General features: G+C 40.5%; 7 protein-coding genes, 1 non-coding gene and 1 pseudogene across 12 annotated transcripts in view; 3 read left to right on the top strand and 6 right to left on the bottom strand.

Annotated features, from left to right (window-relative positions):
* LOC104812963 (tobamovirus multiplication protein 1-like) overlaps positions 1-1,451 on the bottom strand; it is a 3,749-nt gene extending 2,298 nt beyond the window's left edge. Inside the window, exons 1-4 of the mRNA XM_010540401.2 lie at positions 1,100-1,451; positions 526-616; positions 369-421; positions 49-141 (exon numbers count right to left, since the gene is read on the bottom strand). Of these exons, the coding sequence (XP_010538703.1) occupies positions 49-141; positions 369-421; positions 526-616; positions 1,100-1,249 (387 nt within the window). The 5' untranslated portion in view covers positions 1,250-1,451. The remainder of the gene's footprint in view (positions 1-48; positions 142-368; positions 422-525; positions 617-1,099) is intronic.
* A 212-nt stretch (positions 1,452-1,663) lies between these two features.
* Positions 1,664-4,134, bottom strand: LOC104812962 (cardiolipin synthase (CMP-forming), mitochondrial). Its single transcript, XM_010540400.1, has 8 exons — positions 3,525-4,134; positions 3,285-3,351; positions 3,113-3,187; positions 2,951-3,002; positions 2,679-2,764; positions 2,488-2,562; positions 2,260-2,354; positions 1,664-2,080 (listed from the first exon to the last, which is right to left on the bottom strand). The coding sequence occupies exons 1-8, from the start codon at positions 4,040-4,042 to the stop codon at positions 1,987-1,989; spliced, it is 1,062 nt and encodes a 353-aa protein (XP_010538702.1). The 5' UTR covers positions 4,043-4,134; the 3' UTR covers positions 1,664-1,986.
* A 495-nt stretch (positions 4,135-4,629) lies between these two features.
* On the bottom strand, positions 4,630-10,323 carry LOC104812961 (annotated as a pseudogene).
* Positions 10,324-12,111: 1,788 nt separating this feature from the next.
* LOC104813359 (pentatricopeptide repeat-containing protein At2g20710, mitochondrial-like) lies at positions 12,112-13,260 on the bottom strand. Its single transcript, XM_019202361.1, has one exon. The coding sequence runs from the start codon at positions 13,258-13,260 to the stop codon at positions 12,112-12,114; it is 1,149 nt and encodes a 382-aa protein (XP_019057906.1).
* Positions 13,261-13,663: 403 nt separating this feature from the next.
* On the bottom strand, positions 13,664-14,223 carry LOC109116614 (pentatricopeptide repeat-containing protein At4g21705, mitochondrial-like). The gene is made up of 2 exons (XM_019202398.1): positions 13,928-14,223; positions 13,664-13,835 (listed from the first exon to the last, which is right to left on the bottom strand). Exons 1-2 carry the CDS (start codon positions 14,198-14,200, stop codon positions 13,812-13,814), a joined length of 297 nt encoding a protein of 98 aa, XP_019057943.1. The 5' UTR covers positions 14,201-14,223; the 3' UTR covers positions 13,664-13,811.
* A 93-nt stretch (positions 14,224-14,316) lies between these two features.
* On the bottom strand, positions 14,317-14,389 carry TRNAV-UAC. Its single transcript has one exon. It is a non-coding gene; the product is annotated as a tRNA-Val (tRNA).
* LOC104812960 (pentatricopeptide repeat-containing protein At4g21705, mitochondrial-like) lies at positions 14,338-18,898 on the top strand. Of its 5 annotated transcripts, none has more exons than XM_010540395.1 (5): positions 15,861-15,900; positions 16,553-16,605; positions 16,977-17,012; positions 17,118-17,387; positions 17,511-18,898. In XM_010540395.1, exons 4-5 carry the CDS (start codon positions 17,142-17,144, stop codon positions 18,753-18,755), a joined length of 1,491 nt encoding a protein of 496 aa, XP_010538697.1. In that variant the 5' UTR covers positions 15,861-15,900; positions 16,553-16,605; positions 16,977-17,012; positions 17,118-17,141; the 3' UTR covers positions 18,756-18,898. The 5 variants fall into 5 exon arrangements, with proteins under 5 accessions (XP_010538700.1, XP_010538695.1, XP_010538697.1 ...); XM_010540397.1 differs by having other exon boundaries at positions 16,977-17,023; XM_010540396.1 differs by having other exon boundaries at positions 16,977-17,052.
* Positions 18,899-19,396: 498 nt separating this feature from the next.
* LOC104812959 (splicing factor 3B subunit 2-like) lies at positions 19,397-24,235 on the top strand. The gene is made up of 17 exons (XM_010540392.2): positions 19,397-19,702; positions 19,852-19,971; positions 20,055-20,177; positions 20,287-20,349; positions 20,820-20,927; positions 21,432-21,509; positions 21,695-21,787; positions 21,871-21,957; positions 22,066-22,167; positions 22,243-22,362; positions 22,470-22,532; positions 22,762-22,907; positions 23,006-23,087; positions 23,199-23,303; positions 23,568-23,659; positions 23,754-23,823; positions 23,959-24,235. The coding sequence occupies exons 1-17, from the start codon at positions 19,478-19,480 to the stop codon at positions 24,025-24,027; spliced, it is 1,746 nt and encodes a 581-aa protein (XP_010538694.1). The 5' UTR covers positions 19,397-19,477; the 3' UTR covers positions 24,028-24,235.
* Positions 24,236-24,268: 33 nt separating this feature from the next.
* LOC104812958 lies at positions 24,269-24,919 on the top strand. The gene is made up of 2 exons (XM_010540391.2): positions 24,269-24,583; positions 24,689-24,919. Exons 1-2 carry the CDS (start codon positions 24,451-24,453, stop codon positions 24,898-24,900), a joined length of 345 nt encoding a protein of 114 aa, XP_010538693.1. The 5' UTR covers positions 24,269-24,450; the 3' UTR covers positions 24,901-24,919.
* Positions 24,920-24,986: the final 67 nt, after the last annotated feature.

Below are 24,986 nucleotides of genomic sequence, written 5' to 3'. Positions count from 1 at the left end.
GAAGAGTCCAGCATGTATGTCAGTTTCAAATATGAAGTATTTACGTGCCTGGTGATATATCTCGGCCCAGAACAGCACAAGCAGTGTGTAAGCCGAGAAAAACAGGAGGCCGGGAAGATCCAACAGTACCAAGCTAAGTGCCTGAACAATCTCACAACAACTTTGGATGGTTATAAGATGTAGAATTCAACAACTAGTACCTTTATATCGGGGTAGCTGATGATTCGAAGGAAAAAAAAAACATCTTTTGAAGAAAGGAAACAAATCTGTTTGCCCAGAATCAAATTACAAGGTAAAAAATGTGAAAAATATGGAACAGAGGGCATTATTTAATGGTGGGCACCAGCATGAATGTGAAGCAAACTCACCTTGGGATGCAAAAGAAATACTTGTTTGTGAAGTCCGAACAGAACTGCGCGAACTGCAACACAATTGTCCGCAAAAGAAAGGCCAAAACATGATCCAGAGATACGATTGAAACAACACGAAAAACCTATCATCTCCAGTGAAAACACTGATGATCACCTCCATTGACGACAAAGTTCATAAGGTGAAAGACCTTCTGAGTGGTCCAGCCATATTCAGGCACTCTCATCTGAATCCTAACCCATTGGATCTGCCAATTACAATCCAGCGTTAAGGAAATTCCAATCCATTGAAACAGTAACACAAACAGTTACAGAGCCAATTCCAGACAGACAAGCAATGGATCCATAAAAAGTCTCTAACTTTGGAAACAGCCAATCTACTTTGTCTACCCAAATCCAATAATTCCACCGCATTGACTGTTTGGTAAAACACAAATTGATGTCAAAGCATTGAATTAGCAGAGCAAGCAATGACCAAAAAAAAAAACGAGACTTGACAAAAAAAATGGTAAAAAAGAGATTTCGATTCCATGAAAGAATCAACGCAAGACGAAAACCCAACCAAAAGAGCATCAATTTGACCTACACGCCAAAAGCAAGCACCCGAAAAATCATCTCCGACACCCAAAAAACCTAGAAATTTCTGAAGAAAGATCTGTAACTTCTATACCCTTCGTACATGAATACACATTCAAGGAGGAGGAGGAGGAGGAGGAGGAGGAGACTCATACTAGAGCAACGGCGGAAACTAGAGCATAAGCACCGCAGAGGGTGAAGAAGATCCCGTCCTGCCATGTAGTTGACTCATTAATCTCTTCCCACCAACTCGCCGTCGCCATCTCCCTCGAAATCTCCAAACCTTCCGCCGCCACTCTCCCCATTATCTGATACAATGTCTATGCCCGCCGAATAGACTTTCTCGGGAAATTAACAGAGCCAGAAGAAAAATCCAAAATCGACCGAGCTCAAGAGGAACTGCTCAATCCAGAAACCGGTGTTTGAATCTCTGGAACCAAGGCCTGATGATGGCGACGAGAGAGAGAGAGAGAGAGGGGGAGAGAGAAGAGAGAAACGAAGATCAACGGTTGTGGTCGTTGCGATCTTTCCCACTCTGCCGCGACTCGTATCGCTCGTCTCTCATTAAAATAATTGGAAACTTTATTTGTTTTTCCCAAAAGGAAAATTGTAGTTTAATAAAATTAAGTTTTTACACAGTACTAATACTCCATATTAAGTCAATTATGACTTTAAATTAGGTTCTAAATTCCAGTATAAAAACAAAATCCAAAAAGAAATCAATTTACTTAAACTTTTTATTCGAACATATATGATTTTATGTTTTAATTTTGATTCCAAAGTTAATGTAAAGGAGAGGAAGCGCACGTGAGTTAACCTCAAAACACGTGACCGGACACAACACAAACTGTGTGTGTTACCCATTCCATGCCTAAATCTCCGACACGATCTGCCACTTCTACATCAGTTAACTGTTGAGTGATTCCACAACTCATATCGCCTGAGAAGAACCAATTAAACTTCACCAAATCTCCGAATCTTCACTCTTCTTCAAAATATGTAGATACCCTCTGTCTCTGACCGTTGAAAACAAAAGTCTCAGCTAAGATCTCTTGAGCATCGTCACCGATCCTCTCTTCATGTATTGCGAACCGTAAGCTGCGGTCGAAGCCATTGTAGTTGAACCCACTAACCAGCTGCAAGAACATAACATGAACCCGAAAATCGGTTTTCAGAAATCCAGCAGCTTCTAATAGCCTCTCGTGGCAACGGCAAATCACAACCATACTCTTGATACCGATCACGAGATATCTTCCAAACAGCCACACCCTTCAGAGGGTTTATTCGGATTATGTAGTAGTATAAATCTCTTTACCTCAAGTAAGTGATCCATGTTTCGGTTTCTGAGTTCCCAAACTCGGGTTGAAGGAGAGCACCGGCTACTAAAACCAGCTGGAGAACTGTATTCACCTGTCCAGTAAACATATGTTACTACCTCCCCTAATGCCAATAATGGTTTATGATCTGTCCTATGGGAGTTGAGATATATGAGTGATATTGTAGAGGAGGTTACATATATACGCATTTCAAAGAGGTCACATACCTTGCTTATATATAATGGCTCCACCTTCTGAGGGCGTGTACCATCGATGTTGAAGAAATCAGTCCAGCTTTTCCACTGGAAGAAACGATGTCAACATGATTGCAATTAACACTTCCGGCCACCAAAAGAATCATACTACTCACACAACAAAAAAAGGGACAGAATCAAAAGAAATGGTTCTATAGGTTCACCTTCCAATCCAAGCTTACGGCTCTCAAGTAAAATGCACCACCAATGAGTGCAAAATCTCGCAATACCACAACTCCAACGAGGCCAGCTTCAGATTGGGAATATAAAAGGAAATTAAATCAAACGGGATTTCGGCATCAAAGAAAGTACAAGAGACGAGGAATTCCCTAAATGCTAAACCCCACAAGCAGGGGCAAGATTTGAGTCTAGCAAGCTCAAATTATGGTTGCAAATGAAATTTCATCATTCATCAGAACTTCAGAAGAGTACCCACGATGTAAAAGATCCTTCTGCACCATTGCCAAAGCAACACAACCGATGAGAACCTGCATTGAGGATAAGTCGTTAAGAAAACGCTACACAAGACGCATCATTGAGGGTTGAAACTTATAATATACTAAACACCAAAACATAAAGAGATTTAAAAAAAAAATACCTTGTCTGCTAAAGGATCAAGGTATGAACCAACCACTGAATTGATCTTCATCTTCCTAGCCATGTACCCATCTAACTACAAGATCAAAGGTCACCATAAGGAAAATGAACAAAGTAGGGGTTTTTTTACACGGACTTCGTCCTGGACAAGGAAAATGCAAAAGCATGAATACCCAGTCAGTTGTTCCAGAGATTCCCAACCCGACGAAAGCAGAAGAATACATGTCATTTGAAATCATCCTGCAATTGAAATGTTGGATTTTGACTTCTTCAAGCAAAGAACAAACAAATCATCACTACCAGTAGAGGGAATTGTAAGGCCACACCCATATCCTTCATTCTTTCCACCCTTTTCCCCAGAAACAAACAAGAAACTAATCACAGCTCACAAAGACAAGCATATTGGCACTTACCACCAAAGCAGGGGACCTGAAGCTAATCGTCCCATTGATATCAAATTCGGCACATTTACAAAACTTTCCACAAGCCCACCATTTCCTCCACCTCCATCTTCCTCCTTTAAATCCACACGACCCAACTTCGCCAAGTCCGGCTTCACCACCGACCCCGACCCAAGCCCTAGCTGACTCGGGAACTTCGTTCTGCTCCTAATTCGATCCAATTTCAGGTTCAAGGCCTCGACTTTCCTCAAGACGACACCGTTTCCATGCAAATACAGCGGTGTCGCCGACTGGAGCAGCTTCCATGGAGGAAACTTGAGGAAGAGAGGGCCCTGGAGAGGGACGAACCATTTTGAAAGCGGTGACCATCGATGCGAGAAATGTGAGAAGAACGGAGAGAACGGCGGCGCCGTCGGTGGGATGAGAGAAGCGGTTCCGCCGGAGACGGCAGCGGCGGTGAAGAACGGCCTGACCTTCCCGGAGTTCCCAAAAACTAGCTTTCTCAGAGATCTTTGGATCGCCATTAACATAGCATCGTCTTCCTCGTTCTCCTGCAAATTGTTTTCTTTCTTGTTCCACCGATCGGAATCTGTCTTCACGCCGGACAGGAGACGGACGAATGGGCGTCGATTAGGTTTTTTTACAGGGTGGTTTTGTGTGGGACCGACTGGTGGCACGTGTCACACTAACTACATGTTGAGCTTTAATGTACACGTGGCAATGAATGGCTCTTTCTAAACCGGATTGATTCAACCGAGGATCACAACGAAACCGAACCCACTTAGAATTCAATTTAGTAAATAAAATAAAACATCCGTATAGACAACTTAAATCTGAATTTGGCTGTAATATAGGTGCGCATGACTGCATCAAATAATTTGTCAATCAACTAGTCAGTAAACCATAGCATAATCTTTTAAAATGTATATATCATATAATCCATACAAAAAATTATTTTAGATAATATATGATCAAGATAAGATTCTTTTGGATAAGTTATTGTGAAAAAAAATTATTGATTACCAAATTAAAAAAACAAAGAATTCATACAATATATATATATATATATATATATATATATAAATATATAACGACAACAGCTTCATATTCACTTCCGCTTTTTTTTTTTTTTTTTTGGATGATCACTTACAAAGACGCTTTGCAAAGGAACAACGTGAGTTGAAACCCTAAAAAAAGACCAAAAGCCAGGAAGATGTCTCAAAGTCAATACCCGAACCTCTTTACCCATTCTCCCTCTCTCTCACGCTTGCGAGCAAGATCAAACGCAAAAAGGTGCGTCCTTGTCTTCCTTTGAAAAAAGCTTGACGATCCTCCTCTTATTCTCTGCAACAAATACGCCACACCACCATTGAAGGGTTCTTCCATATATCCTTCTCTCGCTTTGATCTTTGCATTCAAGATCATATATATATGTATATGTATATATAGGGACCCTTGCAGAAACTGAATCTGAAACGTACCTGAAAAAACTGAAACTTCGTAGTCAGGAGATAGCGGCTTTGATCCGTTCGACTGTGCATTTGATCAGGCTGTTGACCGTAGCCACTGACCCAAGAGAGAGCTTAGCCGTGGGAACAGAATCGACCAGTATCTGAAACGCTACCGTGAGGAGCGAACCCCAAACGCCGGGAGAAACTCCTCCTCCTCCGCCTGAACCGTCCGGAAGAATAGCAAACCCCGACGGCAGTAACGCCACGTAATCAGGGTCTCCGCCGCTAAGCACGACGTTCATGGCCACAATGTCCACCGGCGCGTAAATCACGTACGATCCTGTCGCGTCCGTACAGCTCTCCTGTAGGATCGACATGTTGCTCTGACTAGAGTTCCCGATCTGTTCCGTCACCGGAAAACCAAGACAAAGTCCGAATTTTTAAGCGCAGAACACGAGGAAGAGATCTCGAGTCCTATCGAATTCCACGCAAAAACCAGAGATCGTTCATAAACGAAGCAGAACTCTCGGTTTTCACTCCGGTTTTCTTACATTGACACGGAGCAAGGAGACACAGTTTCCGGGATCGCGACCATTGGCAATATGAGCCATCTCTTCGACAAGCCCTCCATTCGAAAGTATATCCCACTGCGAAATTCATACCACAAATCCCCAAGACAATCACTTCACCATACGCAATTTTGATCATAAACCCGAGAGAAAGAAAACGGGTCGAAATCGATTTCGGTTACCTCGCTTCTGGAATTTTCATCGCGGAGGAAGTCAAAGATCCGTTTCGGAGGGACAGGGATCCAGAACGAAGTCGCGGCGCTGAGAACGATGCCCGGAGGCCTTCCCGGGTCATCCGTACTCTTCCGGGTCATGACTCGGACATCGTCGGGTCCTGTCGCCGACAATGTTGTCCAGGCGTGTGCAGGAAGCTCATCGCCATCCTCTCCGCCAGCTTTAGCATGCTCTTCCTCCCTTCAGGGCTCGTTATCACTTCAATCAATCAATTACTTCAATCAGCCCCGTCTATTTGAAATCGTTCATAATAGCCCATTAATCTCTACCAATTCCGACGAAATTTATCAGTACCAGAAAGTTCTCCGGTCGGAATGTTACTGGCCATGGAACTGGCAAGACGCTCGCACTGGCGGTCAAGCATGGCGACCCAACGTCTCGCCCCGAAAGCTAAACCGGAACAAACCAATGGTTTGTACACGTTCTGAACCGATCTATCATCCACTTCCACATGCTCAACCCATGTCACCTTTCGGCAGCAATGCCATAAACCACAAATCAAAATTACGCAAAATCTTTATTCGCCCCGTTACTTCCTTAGATTTAAAATTTATACCCAATATTTTTCCAAACGTCAGTCTGCCCCCTGTTTTTTTACCTTTGAGTAACCGTTTGGCAATTCTTGAATCAGACAACCAGAGGGCCTTCTTCTGCTTCTAGAGACCGGACTTGGTCGTAGACTGTCCAGAGAGACATCTACAACTGCCCATGTACCGTCACCATGCTGTTTGCAGTATCTTAGAAAGTAGTTCTCACGCGTTGGCACGAGCGGGGACAGGACTTGGAACTCGGCTGTCATCTGCAGAATCAGAAAAGATTTAAACTTGTGTAGAATCTATTGTTACAGCATTTGATGTAATAACTTGTTATGCAAGTAACCCGATTGTCGATCGTTACCACTAGCAGGGCGCCGTTGTAGTTCCCCGCAACTCCGGTGGAAAGAACTTCAAGTGTCGACGCTCTTGAAACAATCCCACTGAAGACACATGACCATTGATTCTGGCATCAAAACAGTACAAAAGCTTCAGCTTCAATATTCTATCCGGAAAAATTACCCGTTTTGAAATTGGAGGCGATGATCAAATGAATGAAAATATCGAGTACCACATCCATGAGAATCTCTACTAGATTGATGTGATTCATTATAACCACAGCTGACTCTCTTGACGCTTCTGATCTCATGCCTAGAGGGTTTGGTCCGATTCCTCTTGGGAAAGTTCTGAAGTATTCTTCTTCGTTGAGAATCCTGGCCGAGTTTTCGCTTGGAACCCACAGGGGCTCACCGGCTTGAGCCATTCTGACAAGTTCCTCCATGGCAGCAACCGCAAGCTCGACGATCATAGGTTTATCTGCTTCAGAAGGGACGGAAACCAACCTGAAAATGTCTCCGGTTCCATACATTAACCCGGATTGATTCCCGAAGGTCCCGGCCTCGAGATTAAGAGAACGTGAAGGGGCATTGGATGATCGAGGAGGATAAGACGAAGCCAGTAATGGCTTTCCCACATGCTTAGCAGCAATTGCAGAAATCCTATCAATCTGTAACCACAACAACAACAACATCAACAAATGACTGGATTGCTCTTAAGGTAAAGATTTGGGGATCAGACCAAGCAGTAGTTGGAGAAAATTAAGCACGTGGTGTCTGTCTGTATGTTTGTGTATAGTTATTACCTCTTCATGGAGACGAGCGTTTTCGATCCGGAGATGCTGTTCGTCAAAGGAAATCTCCCCAAGAGCGGCTGGACCGCCGCAGGTCGGGCATGTTGCATTGGTTACAGCTTTTTTGAACCTGTTGTTCTCCGCTCGGAGCTTGTCGTTCTCTGACTTTAGTATTTGGTTCTCACTCCGCTCATGCTGTGCCTATATATACGTGCGTGTGCATAACCCATCATACAAAAAGGTACGTTAAACTGATGATAAGATGAGCAATATAAACGACAATAACTATGAAATTAGCACATTCATCAACATACATATAGCTATTTTGGTGGGAAATCGCCTTGATTTAATTAGCATACAATTGCTTAAGACATACCTTAATCTGGGTGCGTTTGTTTTGGAACCAAAACTTGATCTGGAGAGGCGCTAACCCGAGCTCTCGGCTCAACTCTTTCCTCTGCTTATCGTCTGGATGGGGGCATTCCTTAAAGAACCTGAAATACACAACAACGCATGACAAAACATAAAACCCTAATTAATTAGACCCCAAATTCTCAAAACACAAAAAGAAAATGAATCATCAAGCAAGCACAAAAGTGTTAATTACGCCTCGAGTTCTTGAATCTGGCGTTGAGTGTGGCGGTGGTAACGCTTCTTCTTGGCTGGACGTTGGTTGGGGTCTTGAAGCTCTTCACCCGAGGGATTCTCCGTTGTGATTTCCGTGCTGGATTTCGTCTCGAGATCGTCTTCTCTGCCCGGAGATATCCCCAAGTCGTTATCTGGGCTCTTCGGGGTGATGTCGAACATATGATTACTCCCAAACATGTTTGGATGATACATGATGATGATGATGATGATGATCGATATCTCCCACGAGGAGCTTGGGGGTTGATCAGTCTCTTCAAATCTCCAAGTAAGTGAAAATGTGTTGATCTGTCTTGATTTTCATATCCAAATCTTCCACATGCCCAGAAGAATCAAACTAGTCAAAAGATTATATATATATATATATATCAAAATATGCTTGTGTATATATATATATATTTTGGTAACTTGTATATATTTGTGTGTGTGTATATGGAGAATAAGACCATGAGGATCAATCAGAAGGAGAATAAAATCTTTGTAATAAGGAAAGCAATCTCTGAATCTTATGCTACCGCATATAATGTATGATTTCTCTCTTTCACAAGTAATCAAACAGGAATATAATGGCTCTTTTGCTCTTCTTGTACACTTGTGTACGTATATATAGATACACACATACACATACACATACACATACACACACGTAATCATCTTTATCAAAAATTAAGGGGAATGACTATATTCTTACATAGTTCAACATGTATAACCATATGATCTTGTGAAAATCATCCCAAAAGCAAACGAAGCACCAAAAAATCGTGAGATATACACGAAACATGAATCAATGTAGAAAAAAAAAACAAAAAAATGAAGATGAGGATACTATATGAAAACTCGAAAATTGCGAGGAAAAGAATGAATCATGAATCGATCATGTATAACAATCAAAACTTTGTGTAGAACCAAATTGATCATGAAGAAAGAGGAAGAGAAAAGATCGCAAATAAAACATTTCTCTCCCTAGAAAATTCTCTCTCACCTGTCCATTTGAAGATACACACACGATGATATATATATAGGTATGTGCGTATATATATACATATACACATACAGGATCAAGTCAATGTTGAGTCAGCAGCATCGGATCTATCGTCGAAAACGGTGGAGACGGAGAAGATCGATAGTATATATGTATAGATATATATATGTAGCTAAGAAACCCTAGCTAGCTAAGCTAGCAAAAGAAACAAGCTGTATATATTTATATATATATATATCTGTATATACTTTTGTATCCGCTACTATACTGTATCAGATTCCGAACTGGAGATGTGTAATAAAACTTCGAAACCCTAAAGACAGATCCGTTTTGTGGTTTTTTTTTTTTCAAGTTCGGGTTAATTTGCTTGGTTTATAAATTTTGGGTTTGATTTTAATGAACTTTTCTCTATCTAAAAGAAAAAAATAAAGATAAGCAAAAGGATGATTTTTAAAAAAAATTGGAAAAGTCATGTCTTTAAAATTTGAAGAATTAAATTGACTTTGGTCTCTGTGCCCACAAAGGACCGTTTTCTAGTAAAATCTATAAAATTAGGTTGCAAATTTTATAAATAATACAATGTGCAGAAAATATTGGCTTTGATTAAAGTGCCGACGATGAGTCAATGACTCTTTTTGACACATTACACCAAGGAAGATTTCGTCAAGCCCCTTCAAATTCCGGCTCCATACATAGAGCTTCGTAACGCATTATATTCCTCGCATAAATAGAAATATACGAAAAAAAAGGATATATATATATAGAGAGAAATGGAACACTTGAGAAACCAAGGGAAAAAAATAGATTCATAACATGCAATATAAGATCCAATTGGATCTGTAAAAACCTGGAACTATCATGTGCTTGAATTTATTGGGAATTACCCAAGAGAAAAAACCTAGAAATACGCGTATATATATAAGTATGTATACATATATATGGAGAGGGAGAGAGATCTTACTTATCGGGCAAAAGAAAATTAGGGTTGAACTGAAAACGACGAACACGAAAAACCCTAGTTTCAGTCTTTCTCTCTGGTTTTCTTTCCTGTTTGGTTAAACTTCTGCGGTTTTGCTACGAACAAGAGAACCGGGAAACGGAACGGTCGACAGAGTTCCCGGTTCACCGGCCGGAAACCAAGAAAACCGGTTTTCTGGTATCCGTACGCCGGAGAGAGAAAGTATGAGAGTGGAGAAATGGAAAGAAGAAGAAGAATGAAGAAGAAGGGAACATGTGTTGAGGATGTGGCAGTAAAAGGAGCGTGTAGAGAGGGTGCAATTGCATTTATGGTTTTGGAAACCTCCATCAATTCTCATATACATATGTATATATATATAGAGAGAGAGAGAGTTAAACAAAAAAAAATATAATAGAGAGAGAGAGGGGTTAAGTTCATCTAAATGTGTTTGAAGTTTTTGAGTGTAGTGAAATGTAGGGGTGTAAAATGGGTGGATCGGGCGAGGTTCGGGCAAGGTTAAATTCGGGCCTGGAATTTTTCGGATCGAGTCGCCCCACCCATTTATTTTTCGAGCCTAGGATCGATGGCACGGAACCTGACTTTATAGAGCTTCGCACGGTTGGGGTTTCAGGTTTTTTTTATCAAATAAAAATATTTTTTTTCTTGCGATAATAATAATAATAATAATAATAATAATAATAATAATAATAATAATAATAATAATAATAATAATAATAATAATAATAATAATGTAAAATATTTATAAAAAAAAGCAGACATAGTATAAAAAATATATTATATGATGTAATTAATTTGAAACACATAGAAAAAAAATCAATATATTCATATGCAAACAAAAGTTTAAAAATATATATGTTTGAAAGTTTTTACGCTTTCAAAAACATAAATTGATATATATATATATATATATATGATGTAATATGGTTTTAAAAATAAAAGTTTTCGTCACTTTAAAAAGTGTTAATTGGAATCAAGATAAAGTTTTGTCATTTGATTAAAAGATACATATATATAAATATAACACATGTGTTTGTTTATGCGCATCGAAGAACAAAATCCAACCCACTAGTACGAAACAAAAAAGTGAGAAAAAAAATATAAAACAAAAAAAATATAATCAAATAGAAGTATTAGGTAATTGATTTGGTAAAAAAATAATACAAAAGAAGATTATCCAATATATGATGTAATATGGTTAAAAAGAAGTTAAGATAATTATAGAGAGTTAAAACTTTGGTTTAGAAAAAAGGGTTAGAAAAAAAATTAATGGGCCTTAAGCCCGGCCTGAGACCCGACCGGTTCGGCCCGACTGACCCGCAACCCATTTAGTGGTCCGAGGCCCGAAAGCCCGAAATTTAATGAGCCTATACTTTTTAGGCCCATGTCCTTATTATTCTCGGGCGGATTCGGGCCGGGTTTCAGGCTCCGGGTTTAATTGACATCCCTAGTAAAATGTTTGATGAGGAGTGGGTACTTCCGCTCCGGAATTTAGTTCCGACCTGATCCATATCAAAACCGGACTGATCCGAATCGAATAATGTTCGGTTTTAGTTTAGTATATTTTTTTTATAGAATCGAATAAATCATCCTCGAACTGAACCATAAAAATACAAAACTGAATAAATACCGATCCGATATATATATATTATAGTTTATACTTATTTGGTATTCATAAAACGATACCATTTCGGACTGAACCGAACTATTTAATATTTGGTTTTAGTTTGGTATAATTTTTACAGAACCGAAACTATCATTACCGAACCGAACCCTGTCTTTCGCTTATTGGATTCTCGTGGAAAGGCAGATCGATTATCTAAAACCCAACATAGCATGTTTAATTCATTGTAAATAAAATTATAATAGAAGGAAATTAAGGTATAAGAGCGAATCCTCATGCGTGCAGGTTTGAATGTTTATGTACGTAAAGACAGTTCATAATTACTAATCTATAGAGGAACATATTTCATTGCAGATTATCTTAACGAAGATTAATATGATAAAGATAGTTAATCAAGATAGATATTGAGCTTATATATATATATATATATATATATATTCACCAAAAAAAAAGTTATTAGCATTTTATTTTTGGACCATTTGACAGATGAAGATGGAGTCTTTCAACTGCAGCTGCGGAGAAGACATTCTCACTTCTTAAACACTCCATGAACACACCCAACCTGTCTCTGTCACCTCTTCCCTGTATATGTTTCATGCACAGACTCATCAATTCTCTCTTCGGATGCCTCTGTTCGGCATCGGCCCGTGACGAAATCGCACGTTCAATCGCTTCCGTCGCCTTGGAAATCTCGTTATCCTCGAGGTACTTGCTTGCCAAGCATGAATATGCATCCATCGGTGGATCGACTCCATTTGCTTCCGCCTTTCGCATGAGCCCTCCAGCCTTCTCGACGAGACCCTTTTTGCAGTAGGCTCGAATCAACAGATCGGGGATCCGGAAATCGTATGACAATTTCCCGGATTCCCACTGGTCTAAGACTCTCTCGGCCAGTTCAACATCGTCAAGTTTCAGAGCTGAATCTATCATTGTAATGTAGCCTCTGTTATACACTTTTCTCTCTGCCTTGAAATGGAACCAGATCCGGCAAAGGTCCTCTTTTCTACCGGTTTTCGCATACAGTTTGATGAGCATATGAAATGCTTCATTCCCGGTTTTTCCGTTCACGAGCTCCTCGCACTTCTTCAGCATCGTTACTGCCTTATCGACGAGGTTAACTTTAAGATAAGCGTCAGCTGCAATGGTGTAAATGCTCCAGTCGACGGCGGTTTGCGAGATGGAGGCTATACTCTCCACAGTTTTCTCTATTCCTTCGGTATCGGAAACTGACGCATAAGCACTAAGGCGGATGCTGAGAGTAAACTGGTCGTAAGGAATTCGGGTTTGCTCCATTTCAAGCATCAGAGAATCTAATCTTTCGTGGGCATTCATCTGATAGTACATATTCATCATCACGTTGTAACAAATCGTGCTCACGGAAATTCCCGTATCCTTCATCGTCTGCATGAGCTTCTCTGCTTTCTCTGCAGACTTTTCACGAGCGTAACAGTTGAGGAGACTGCTGAATACCACACCGGTTTTCATGCTCTCGGGGACGTTATTGAAATATTCCTCTACCTTTTGAAGGCCGTGGACCCTCGATATCAAGCAAACCCGTGAACCCAAATCGGTTGGGGAAGGAGCATATAACAACTTATCAGACATCCACTGAGATACCTAAAAGATTTCACTTCAATAACGCAAAATCAGATAACGGGCGACGAGCTACACGGGCAAACAACATCAAGTTTCAGATCACTACAATACAAGAAGGGTATTGAAGCAAGACTTAAAACATAAGGAATGGCAAAAAAGAAACTTCTCAAGCCTCTAGCATGAACAACGGAATTGCTTCTTTCATTTCCTAAGCTCTCGAATCCGTGTATCCAAATCAAGAAACTTTGTGCCAAGAACTTGCTACATGAATGCTACGCTATATCGAATGCCTCAAAAATCCGAGGAAGAAATCGCTCACGGCCGAACCAGAGCAGTAACTATGAATAAGCCCTAACAATTCCAGTATTAGGGACACTATGCTTTGCAGGCAAAAGCAAAACTCGAATGCACTGAACTTACATGCGACAAAACATTGCTTGTATGGAGAATTTCCAGTTTATCTTATGATACCACAGAAATTTCAGCGGGAAAAAGGCCTCCAATCCAGCAAGCAACCGGAGTTCACAGTTTCGTCATTGTTTTTTTTTAAATCTCAGAAGCTAAGGTTCAGACCCATCACATTTCTGTCACAGAACACGAAGGATCACAGACCATGAGACTACAGAAGACATTAACAAGCAAACAAAACAACAGAGACATGGAAGAGGAGATGAACCTCGAGGGCATGACCGAAGCGGCTGTACTTGGTAAGCTCCTTGATCAACTGCCGAAGCTGTTGCTTGTTCACGGAGTTGCCCTCCCTCACCCATTCGTCGAGAACGGGGACGATGGAGAATTTGGGATCACCGAGAGGGGAGATCCTCTTGTAAAGACCGAATCTGCCCATGTTGTGTGAAGATCCAAAGCGGCGAGAAAGCAAGGTTGTTCCTCGGAGACGCAACCCATGATTGGGTCCATTGTTGTGTCTGATGCAGACAGAGAACCACATGAGCTGCAGAGATGGAGGAACTAGGGTTTCAGCTTCAAACTCAAAGGAGAGAACTTTGAGAAAGAGCCACCAAAAAAAAACCTTTGTCAAAAACATATTACTAAAAGTTTCAGAAATGTTGCTGCCCAGGATCGAACTGGGGACCTTTAGTGTGTAAGACTAACGTGATAACCACTACACCACAGCAACTCGTTATATTTAAAGCTAATCTCCAATACTTTGCCAATCTGCTTCGGCGATAAATACAGTTCCGAGGTTGTCGACTATTCTGATGCAAAGAGCAGTGATAAGCAGATTTTACTATACGAACAGGGCGAAGAAGACAACGCTATACTCCAGAATCAGTCTGTTAGGGAACCCTAAAGCAAGCGTCTTGCCGGAACTTCAAAGCTGGGTACAATCCGGGAAGAAGGTATCTGTTGCTGGGCTTATTCGTATAGTTCACGATCTTCGTCGGCGCAAACGCTTCAACCACGCTCTCTAGGTTTGTCCTTCTCCTATTTCTCCCCTTTGATGTTTGTTTCGGTGATTATGACTCGGGTTTCTGTTCGGCCGCCGAAAAAATCGAGGCAGTTTCTCAATCTGGGTTTCGGTGATTATGACTCGGGTTTTGGTATGGGAATATTACTCAAATAACCCACTTGGGTCGCAGCAATTTCAGTGTACACCACCGAAAAAAAAAAAAAAATTTGCGACCTTATTACGACTAATATATAACCAATATACAACTTATTACGACTAATAAACTACTCTTATTTTAGTTGTATATTAGTTATATATTAGTCGTAATAAGGTCGCAATTTTTTTTTTTTTTTCGGGTGGTGTACCCTGAAATTGCTGCGACCCAAGTGGGTTATTAGGGTTAAAACCCCTTTTGGTATAAGGGTTTCGGTGATTATGACTCGGGTTTCTTTTCCTCTCTCATTTTTCCCCCAAGTTTTAAATAAACTACATACAAATGATTGTGATTTGGGACAAATGAGGGTTTATGTCTTGATTCAATGCAGTCTATTGGCTTGTTGGTTTTGCAGAAGAACTGGAACCTCTTCGGTGTGAGCCTCGCCACTGCAGGGACTTGCCTCTATCAAATTTCTCGAAAACTCAAGTAAGAACGATCGTTCGGAATTTCCTCCATATTACCTTTAAGAGTGTACATATAAACAATACATAAATCAACACGATTTCAAAGTGCTAAAGAGATTTGAGAGAATACACATTGAATATATATATATATATGTATATATCACATGAGATATATATTAATTTGGGTCGTTGAATTTGCATCGATTGTTCTTATATAATCTGATCCTTTTATTATATATGTTTCGGGCATGATTGTTCATCTGAAGCGAGGCCCCTTGCCGTTAATGAATGATGATGCAAACCCGAAGAAAAATATTCTCATAATTCCATTGTAAAATAACCATATGATTTTATTGTAACGCCTTATGTCGTGCGTTGTGTGTGTCACACCAAGCGTTCATTTACTATTATAATTTGTATTATTCATCAAGGATTTTCTCATATTGAAAATACGTTTTCCCAAAAACGACGCCGTTTTAGGGCAGCAGCGATTTTAATAAGGCAGGTGGAGGGGATGGAAAAGAAGGGAGACAATTCGGAGAGAGGTCGAAGGAAATCATCCATGGCGGCTTCGAAGCTACAAGCTCTTTGGAATCACCCTGCCGGACCCAAAACCAGTCAGTCAAACTCTTCTTCCTCTTTTTTTTCTTTTCTATCGTTCGATCGTTTTTTCCATCAATTTCCCGTTTGGGTTGTTTCCATCGAAATCTCCGAATTCTTAATCCGTGCTGTTTTACATCCATCGATTTTGAAATTACCCTTGTTGTATCGCGTCCGTGTCATCTCATCTCCGGACAATTTTCGGATCCGAGCATGTATCTGTTAGTACTCCTACGATCCAGGAGAATGCAGGAATTTTGATGATCTAATAATGGATAAACAACCGGCCTTCCCTGAAAGTAAAGGGAATCTATCGTTTGGCGAGGAATTGAGGATGTTGAAATTCGGATTTGATGATATCTCTTTTATTTCAGATCATTTCGATTCATGTTCTCTGCAGAAGCTGCACACGTTTGTGCATTCTCCATTACATAAATCATTCTGTTTTCGCCATTGAAATAGGGTTGTTTCCAATTACTTTTCGTGGAACAATGAAAGTAGGTTTCCATAGATTGATCACAGTTTTTGCAATAGATCGCCATTAACGATGAATCGTGCTCGGGTTTTACGCATGCTTATCTTGTTCTTGATTTTGTTCTTCTTGATCACTTCCATCGAATTGCCGCTCTTCAGTGATTCAATAGTTCTTTTCTCCTCTGTTTGTAACAGCGGTCGCATGCACTGGAGTTGTCTGGTCACGATACAGCACTGTGATCACTCCTGTAAGCTTTCCTACTCGAAAAAGCACTGTCGTTTTTTTTTTGCTAAGCTCTGATTTTGCTTATTTCTTCCTTTAAACCTAAGTTAAGACTCTAAATCTTGGTGGTTTATTCTTAATTTTCCTTATGGTCCTTTCATCTGGATCCCTCTGTATCTTGAATCTAAGTTTGTGTTTTTATCCTCTTGTATCTAAGTTTGTTAAATCTCTGATCTGGAATCTTGGATCATATGTATCTTGAATCTAAGTGTGCGTTCATGTTCATCCAAGTTTGTCTTAACGCGTCCATCTCCTTTGATTTTATAATGGTCCTCTTACGAGTTACGAGACCCGGGTTATTTAATTTCCCTCTAATTCGACTGTTTTCTTTTACAGAAAAACTGGATAATTCGAACTGGGGACCTTTAGTGTGTAAGACTAACGTGATAATCACTACACCACAGCAACTAAAGTAATAATATCTCTTTATGAATCTAATTCAATATGATCTGCCAATTCAATCATCTTTCTCGCCAGTGTTCCACATCTGCTTCAGCGACGATGAATACAGTTCGGAGGTTGTCGGCTATTCTGATGCAAAGAGCAGTGATAAGCAGATTTTACTATACGAACAGGGTGAAGAAGACGACGCTATACTCCAGAATCAGTCTTTTTGGGAACCCTAAAGCAAGCGTCTTGCCGGAACTTCAAAGCTGGGTACAATCCGGGAAGAAGGTATCTGTTGCTGAGCTTATTCGTATAGTTCACGATCTTCGTCGGCGCAAACGCTTCAACCACGCTCTCCAGGTTTGCCCTTCTCCTATTTCTCCCCTTTGATGTTTGTTTCGGTGATTATGACTCGGGTTTCTGTTCGGTCGCCGAGAAAATCGAGGCAGTTTCTCAATCTGGGTTTTGGTATAAGGGTTTCAGGTTTCGAAATGGATGAACGATACGGGTGTATGCGTTTTCTCTCCGACCGAGCACGCGGTGCATTTGGATCTCATCGGCAGAGTTCATGGATTTGTCACTGCGGAAGAGTATTTCAACTGTCTCAATGAACAGTACAAGACTGAGAAGACGTATGGAGCTCTTCTGAACTGCTATGTCAGGCAACAGGACATCGACAAGTCCCTGTTCCATTTTCAGAGGATGAAGGAGATGGGCATCACACTGTCTTCTCTTACTTACAACAACATCATGTGCCTTTACACCAAAACCTCCCAACATGACAAGGTTCCTACCGTTCTAAATGAGATGAAGCTGGACAATGTGGCTCCAGATAATTACAGCTTCAGAATCTGCATCAATGCCTATGGTGTTATGTCTGATCTCGAAGGAATCGAGAGAACTTTGCGAGAAATGGAGAACCATCACGGTATTATCATGGATTGGAACACCTATGCTGTAGCTGCCCATTTCTACATCAAAGCTGGTAATGCTGACAGAGCTTCTGAACTTCTGAAGAAGTCGGAAGAGAGGCTGGAGAACAAAGATGGTACTGGCTACAACCATCTCATCTCTCTCTACGCAAGCCGAGGAGAGAAGACTGAGGTGTTAAGGTTATGGGATTTGGAAAAAGAAGCGTGTAAGAGACACATAAACCAGGACTACATTGTCATGTTGCAGTCGCTTGTGAAGCTCGACGGCCTGGAAGAAGCGGAGAAAGTACTCGAGGAGTGGGAATCATCTGGAAACTGCTACGATTTTCGTGTCCCTAGAATTTTGATACGTGGGTATGCTGCAAAAGGGTTGAACGATAAGGCGGAAGAAGTTCTTGAGGATCTATCGGGGAAAGGCAAAGCTACTACACCGGATTCTTGGGGCATTCTGGCTGATAATTATGCTGCGAAGGTTGAGCTAGATAAAGCTTTCAGATGCATGAAATCTGCTCTCAGTGTCCAAGGAAAGAACAGGAAATGGAGGCCCGGGTCGAAGCTCGTCACGAGCGTTTTGAGTTGGCTTGGCGTTGAAGGGAACTTCAAAGAAGTCGAAAGCTTTGTTGAATCACTCAAGACTTCCATTGGCGTGAACAGAGAAATGTACAGTGCTTTGATCAGGGCAGATGTAAGAGAAGGTGGAAAGAATACAGATACTCTACTGAAGCAGATGGAAGAAGATAAAGTTGATGCTGATGAAGAAACCATGAGGATTCTCAGCACAAGAAGACTCAGCTAATGAATGCTTATATACTCTTCTTTCATGTTTGATTTGAGCGAAATTGTCTTTCATGCACTGAACATCCATAGTTATTGACACATCAATGAGATATGATCACAACGGTGGCCATTTTGGTTTTCGGTTTAGGTTCGGTTCGATTATATTTTGATTATATAAAAACTATAACCATTCGGTTTTTTATATCGATTTTGATTGGGTTCATTTTGAATTCGGTTTTTAATAATAAAAATTCAATTTTTTAAAGAAATTTCTGATTTTTGAGTTATTTTTTTATTCGATTCGGTTTAATTTAGATTTAATTATTTTAATTTAGAAAAATTATAATCGTTCCGTTTTTATATTGGAATGGGATTCGATTACGTTATGTTTTATTCTTCGGTTAATAACCAAAATTGCCTAACTGATCATGAGCCATTAAAGTATGCCAAACAGAGAACCGAACACCCAAGAAACGAAACCAGTTTTACCAAAAAAAAAAAAGAAACGAAACCAGTTCGATAAAAGAATAAAGCCGTAAACCGAACCGGCCGGCCGGACCGGCGAGTAATGAAGCGTGAGGTCACGCGCCAACTTTTGGCGCGTGGTTTTGGTATCCTGTATAGATAAGGGGTCGCCTCAATTTTCCCTCTTCTCTCATATCTCTTCTTCCTTCGGGATCTTTCCTCTTATTTGTACCTTCTGAATTTGATCACTCTCGCCTGAGGGACTCTTCTGCGAACATGACCGCCGAAACCATCGTCTCTCACGAAAATGGCGTAGCTCCCAACGGTGGTATCTCCTCAAACCCTAACAGTACTGCTTCGTCGAAGAAGGCTCGCGAGAGTGAGCGGCGTCGTCGGCGGCGGAAGCAGAAAAAGAACAACAAAGTACCCCCGTCTGATGCGGATGAAGGCGACGTTTTTGGTGGTACTGAGTCGAAGGAGAACGCAGATCCGCAACAGCAGGTGGAGTTTGTGTACATCGTCAATCTGTTTTGGCGGGCTTGGATTTCTAGGGTTTTGGCTGTACCCCGTACGGTGGAACCTCTACGTAGTTTTAGGTTTTATCATCGATATATGTTAATATTTGTTCATTTGCCCGATCGAATTCGTAGGCTACGGAGCAGGTTGTGATAGAGTATGTTCCGGAACAGGCAGAACTAGATGATGGTTTCCACGAAGAGTTTAGGCAGATCTTTGAGAAGTTCAACTTTCGGGAACCCGTTGCTTCTGAGGTACGCGACTTGTGGCTGTTAAGTGCGAGTGAGAAGGTTTCGCCAAGCTTAAATCTCAACATTTCCTTGCTTTGCTTGAGCAGGAGGACAAGAAGGATGAGTCTGAGGAAAAGGCGGATGCGAAAAAGAATGCAGACTCTGATTCAGAGGAGGAAGAGAATGACAACCAGCTGAAAGAGAAAGGTCTCTCTAACAAGAAGAAAAAGGTTTATGTTGTAGCTGATTGTCATTTCCCTTCTTATGTTCTTCTTTGATTTTCTGTGTTCTAGTTGGATATCTCCGTCACTATAGTGATGAGAAATTTTGTTTTTTCAGCTCCAACGGAGAATGAAGATTGCTGAGCTGAAGCAGGTTTCCGCTAGGCCTGATGTGGTTGAGGTATGGTTGTATTTCTAAAGATTGGCCTTACCATATCGGATTTCTATGCTCCTCTGTTCAATAACGACCTATAAGTTCAGCAGTACTGAAAAGGGATGTCTGAACGTTAGTCTTATGTTTCCCTTTGGCTGTATTTTCCATCTTCTTCCGATGTTTATCTTGTTCTGAATTTTGCACTCATAGTATATCTCTGGTATCTTACGCTCGGTTTCTTTGTTTTGTCACCTCTGTATAGCATCTCAATTTGCTGTTTCGAATTTTGTAGCATGAACCACATTGATAGCCTGTAGTATCTTTGTTCAGCTGTGTCTTATAATTGATGGGATGTTTGTGCGTTTCTAATGCTACCGTGGACTTTACCGGACCTTTTTTATATTTTCAAGTAGTTCTATTTTGGCTAGTTGCTTAGTGTCCTAGTCTACATCTGCATTCTATTCTTCTAAGTAACTTCTGTATTTTAACATTTCTAGGTCTGGGATGCAACTGCAGCAGACCCAAAGTTGTTGGTGTACTTGAAATCTTATCGGAACACAGTACCTGTTCCAAGGCATTGGTGCCAAAAGAGAAAATATCTGCAGGTTTGTGATCTTTCAAGACTTTACCTCTGTTTCAAATGTGTCTCTGTGGGTCGTGGGTGTGGGGCACAGGCACATAGGGGAATTTAATAAAGAGATATAGAGATCATCATGTCAATTAAGTTTCCTTATACCTATATATGTGCTTCTTGCAGGAGAACGTTTGTGATAACCATGGAGCCTGGACTTGTAGGTGTTTCCAGACAGGACTCATTAAATGTTTATATTTGTAAATTGAATTGATATTTCTGTTGTCGAGCGTAATCCAATGCTATTCTGAGCCAGAAATCATGTTTTCTGTGTAGTTGATTAGGCAGGATCTTCCCCTGCTAGAGATTTATTCTTTATCAGTACTTCTGCTCATTTACCATATATGTCTTTCTAGCAGTCTTCCTTTTAAACGCATTCGTTTTCTTAGGTTTCAGTCTCATTTCGTTGTGTCTAAATTGTTGTAGTGCTTGCTCTGTTCTTTATAGTTGCATCTCATCGGCGTATTTTGTTTTGCAGGGAAAACGAGGCATAGAGAAGCAGCCATTCCAGCTTCCTGATTTTATTGCTGCAACCGGGATCGAAAAAATTAGACAAGTATGTTATTTCTTGAACTGTTTGTTTGGATTTGAAGGTGTACGGTTCGTGGAAACTTGAACTTTCTATGCGTTTCAACAAATAAAAAATTTGCCAGGGGTATTTATTTTGGTCTATCTAGGATCTAGGGATAAATTGCCAAACTCCTACAACCTGATCCAAGCCTTTTTGTGCTTCTTGTGTAGGCTTACATTGAGAAAGAAGATGGTAAGAAGTTGAAGCAAAAGCAACGGGAGCGTATGCAGCCTAAAATGGGAAAGATGGACATTGACTATCAGGTTTGTTTGTTTAGAGCTTTTATGTGGTCAGCATTGTCTATTGTTTTTCTTTCTTTCACAGTTGGTGTACCTTCTCTGGCCAGGTTCTTCATGATGCATTCTTCAAATACCAGACAAAGCCTAAGCTGACAGCTCTTGGTGATCTATATTTCGAAGGAAAAGAATTTGAGGTACTCGTTTCTCCGATTCTTCACAACATGTTCGTTTTTATTTTTAAGTTGTTGAATAAGTTTTATGACTTAGGGTATTTGAACTAATATTAGTTATTTGAAAAATAGGTTAAACTGAGGGAAATGAAACCAGGAACCTTGTCGCGTGAACTAAAAGAAGCTCTTGGTATGCCAGATGGTGCTCCTCCGCCATGGTTGATTAATATGCAGGTGAGTTTTTATCAAGAATTTTCTTCATCATGTTTCTGATTGCAATGGAACTGTCCATTGATCCTTCTTTAACAGAGATACGGTCCTCCACCTTCTTACCCACATCTAAAAATTCCTGGTCTAAATGCCCCTATTCCACCTGGAGCTAGCTTTGGTTATCATCCCGGGGGTTGGGGAAAACCTCCCGTTGATGAAGTAAGACTTTTAATTCTGTATTTTTGCATTGTAATTCCATTTATTGATTTACTATTGTTTATCAGAGTTAGTTATTTTTTTTTTCATGTTGTTGGTACTGTAAATAGTATGGACGTCCACTGTATGGAGATGTCTTTGGTGTCCAGCAGCCTGAACAGCCTTACTACGAGGTAACTCTTGAACATTCTCCTCAGCTTTGGTAATAGGGTTTGTGTCCACATGCCACAGTTTAGAATTTATACAGAAGGTACGTTTTCTAAGCTAGATCAATAGCTGATGTGGTGGTAAAATACTGGAACAGTATTGCTGGACCTTTTCTTGGTCATCAAAATATGATGATAAAATAAATTCATAAACTGTGAGCTATACATTGAATTCTCCTTTTCTCACTGACTTCAGGAGGAGCCAGTTGATAAAAGCAAGCACTGGGGTGATTTGGAGGAAGAGGAAGAAGAAGAGGAGGAGGAGGAGGAGGAGGAACAAGAAGAGGAGATGGAGGAAGAGGAACTGGAGGACGGTATTCAGTCTGTGGATACGCTGTCAAGGTATCATTTTTAGTCTTATATTTCCTTCAGTGAGGTGTATATGTATTTTGTTGCTACATTGAAGGACAAAGCTGATTGTTTCGCATTCTTTTGTTCAGCACTCCTACCGGTATTGAGACACCCGATGCAATAGAACTTCGTAAACAGCAGAGAAAGGAGCCTGAGAGGCCTTTATATCAAGTGAGAAACTTAACGATGAGAATTGTGGTGTTCATTTAGCTGTTCACTTCAAGTAACTAAAATTTTGTTATTAGTTTCTTAATACTTTTTTTTTGTCCTTTGATTCTGAAGGTCCTTGAAGAAAAGGGAGAGAGTATTGCTCCTGGTACTTTGCTTGGAACAACTCATACATATGTTATTAACACCGGTACTCAAGACAAGACGGGAGCCAAAAGGGTAAGCAGCCTATGTTTGAATTCTATATGGTAATAGTCTTAAATGGAACGAGTAGATGCTGTTGATATAGGAGTTCTTTGCACTGATATTAGTGACAAACTGGATGAGAAAACGAGAATTTCTCGCAAATGCGGTGATATACCCAAACTCTTGCCAGTTGCTTTAGGATAATGTATTGTTAGGATATTGGCAAACTAGATTGGTTGGCTCTGTTGGGGGGGTGTTGTTTGATACAGTGAGAACGGGTGATGTGTTGTCAAGCAGGTTGACTTGCTCAGAGGTCAGAAGGCAGACAGAGTGGATGTCAGTTTACAGCCAGAAGAGCTGGAAGTCATGGACAATGTTTTACCTACCAAGTAAGTGGAGGAGGAGTCCTTTTGTAATTCGGCTGAATACGAGGGTTTCAGTTTATACAATATGTTGTAACCCACCCACCACATGTTCTGTAAGGTATGAGGAGGCGAGGGAAGAGGAGAAACTGCGTACTCAACGGGAGGATTTCAGTGACATGGTCGCCGAGGTAATGAACATACATACATACATAATATATGATGATGATCATCATCCATCCTGCCTTGAGTGCTATTTTCATTCATGCTTCTTGAAATCATGAGAAACAAAATTTTGAGTCTCTTGTAAATGTCGGATGCTGCAGAACGAGAAGAAGAGGAAGCGAAAAATGCATGAGAAGGAAGGGAAGAAGAAGAAAGATTTCAAGTTCTGAGGTCTCTCTCTGGTCCTTTTTTTTTTAGGAGAAAACGAATCGGAGGAGTTTTTAGCACAAATGCTTTGAGAACCAAAAATGGATTCTCTATATTTGTACTTTGAATTTGAAGTAAAGATCCCTAATCCCTAGTCGAAAGCCAACGCAGATTCATGGCGTGGTTTGTTTGGGAAACCGAGCAGTGATAAATTCAGGGCACGGTTGCTGACTTGAGCAAATATAGGAACAAATATATATATATATATATATATATGAATGTAAAATGAGGATATGGTAAAACCAAATATATGTATGTATATATATTGTGTGAGGTCTAACCCATAAACAAATGTGAATATCAACATCAAGGAACAAGTTACAAGTCATGCGAGTGGTTAAGGACAAGACAAATGTTTGCCGTCGTCCTCAAAAAGTCAAACAAACATGGTCGAAGATATAGTCTCTGTGTTTATGTATGGTGAACTCAAAAGTTGTCTTCTCATGGAGGTCGACGACGAACGCATTCGTTACCTTCATCAAACCCAAGAAGAAGCAGCTACTGCAAAGAGGAAGATAGGTACTTTTTCTTTTTTACTTGAAACGATGGGTGGGACAACGAATCTTTGATGGGTCTTAGGACATAAGAGTGTTGATGTCTTTTAAGATCGGAATCCAACGACAGGACCATTGGTGAGCTTGGAAGACGAGCGAGAAGTGAAGAGAAAGGCCATTTTCTCAGAAGAAGACTTCGATATGATCGGAGAAGATGCAGCCGAAGAGGATGACAACGATACCACTGAAGAATCCAAAGATGGAGATGACCAAACGATCATGGAGGATCAACTGGAAGTAGAAGAAGAAGTTTTGGCTGTTGATTTTGATGGATACTTCTGAAAAATCCTTTACATAAAAAAAATATCCAAATATATATGACAAAGATTTCGACTTTACAGGTTAGTCGGTCACAAACCAAAGAAAGA

The sequence above is a fragment of the Tarenaya hassleriana genome, unplaced genomic scaffold (assembly GCF_000463585.1).
Source record: "Tarenaya hassleriana unplaced genomic scaffold, ASM46358v1 Cleome2, whole genome shotgun sequence".
NCBI classification, from domain to species: Eukaryota; Viridiplantae; Streptophyta; class Magnoliopsida; order Brassicales; family Cleomaceae; genus Tarenaya; species Tarenaya hassleriana.
The sequence above is the reverse complement of the archived record's forward strand: the minus strand, read 5'-3'. Positions and strand labels throughout refer to the sequence as shown.

Bases quoted from the DNA above. Each gene is read 5' to 3' on its own strand.
- LOC104812962 (XM_010540400.1), bottom strand. From the start codon at position 4,042: ATGTTAATGGCGATCCAAAGATCTCTGAGAAAGCTAGTTTTTGGGAAC. The intron at 3,003-3,112 runs GTATTTTTTTTT...TCCTCAATGCAG, and splicing joins TTGATCCTTTAGCAGACAAG to GTTCTCATCGGTTGTGTTGC. The intron at 2,563-2,678 runs GTGAACCTATAG...CGTTTCTTCCAG, and splicing joins CCGTAAGCTTGGATTGGAAG to TGGAAAAGCTGGACTGATTT.
- LOC104813359 (XM_019202361.1), bottom strand. From the start codon at position 13,260: ATGTCTGATAAGTTGTTATATGCTCCTTCCCCAACCGATTTGGGTTCA.
- LOC109116614 (XM_019202398.1), bottom strand. From the start codon at position 14,200: ATGTGGTTCTCTGTCTGCATCAGACACAACAATGGACCCAATCATGGG. The intron at 13,836-13,927 runs GTTCATCTCCTC...GTTCTGTGACAG, and splicing joins GCTTCGGTCATGCCCTCGAG to AAATGTGATGGGTCTGAACC.
- LOC104812960 (XM_010540393.2), top strand. From the start codon at position 15,846: ATGGCGGCTTCGAAGCTACAAGCTCTTTGGAATCACCCTGCCGGACCC. The intron at 15,901-16,552 runs GTCAGTCAAACT...TGTTTGTAACAG, and splicing joins CCCTGCCGGACCCAAAACCA to CGGTCGCATGCACTGGAGTT. The intron at 17,388-17,510 runs GTTTGCCCTTCT...TAAGGGTTTCAG, and splicing joins GCTTCAACCACGCTCTCCAG to GTTTCGAAATGGATGAACGA.
- LOC104812959 (XM_010540392.2), top strand. From the start codon at position 19,478: ATGACCGCCGAAACCATCGTCTCTCACGAAAATGGCGTAGCTCCCAAC. The intron at 22,363-22,469 runs GTAAGACTTTTA...TACTGTAAATAG, and splicing joins GAAAACCTCCCGTTGATGAA to TATGGACGTCCACTGTATGG. The intron at 23,660-23,753 runs GTAAGTGGAGGA...ATGTTCTGTAAG, and splicing joins GACAATGTTTTACCTACCAA to GTATGAGGAGGCGAGGGAAG.
- LOC104812958 (XM_010540391.2), top strand. From the start codon at position 24,451: ATGGTCGAAGATATAGTCTCTGTGTTTATGTATGGTGAACTCAAAAGT. The intron at 24,584-24,688 runs GTACTTTTTCTT...ATCCAACGACAG, and splicing joins TACTGCAAAGAGGAAGATAG to GACCATTGGTGAGCTTGGAA.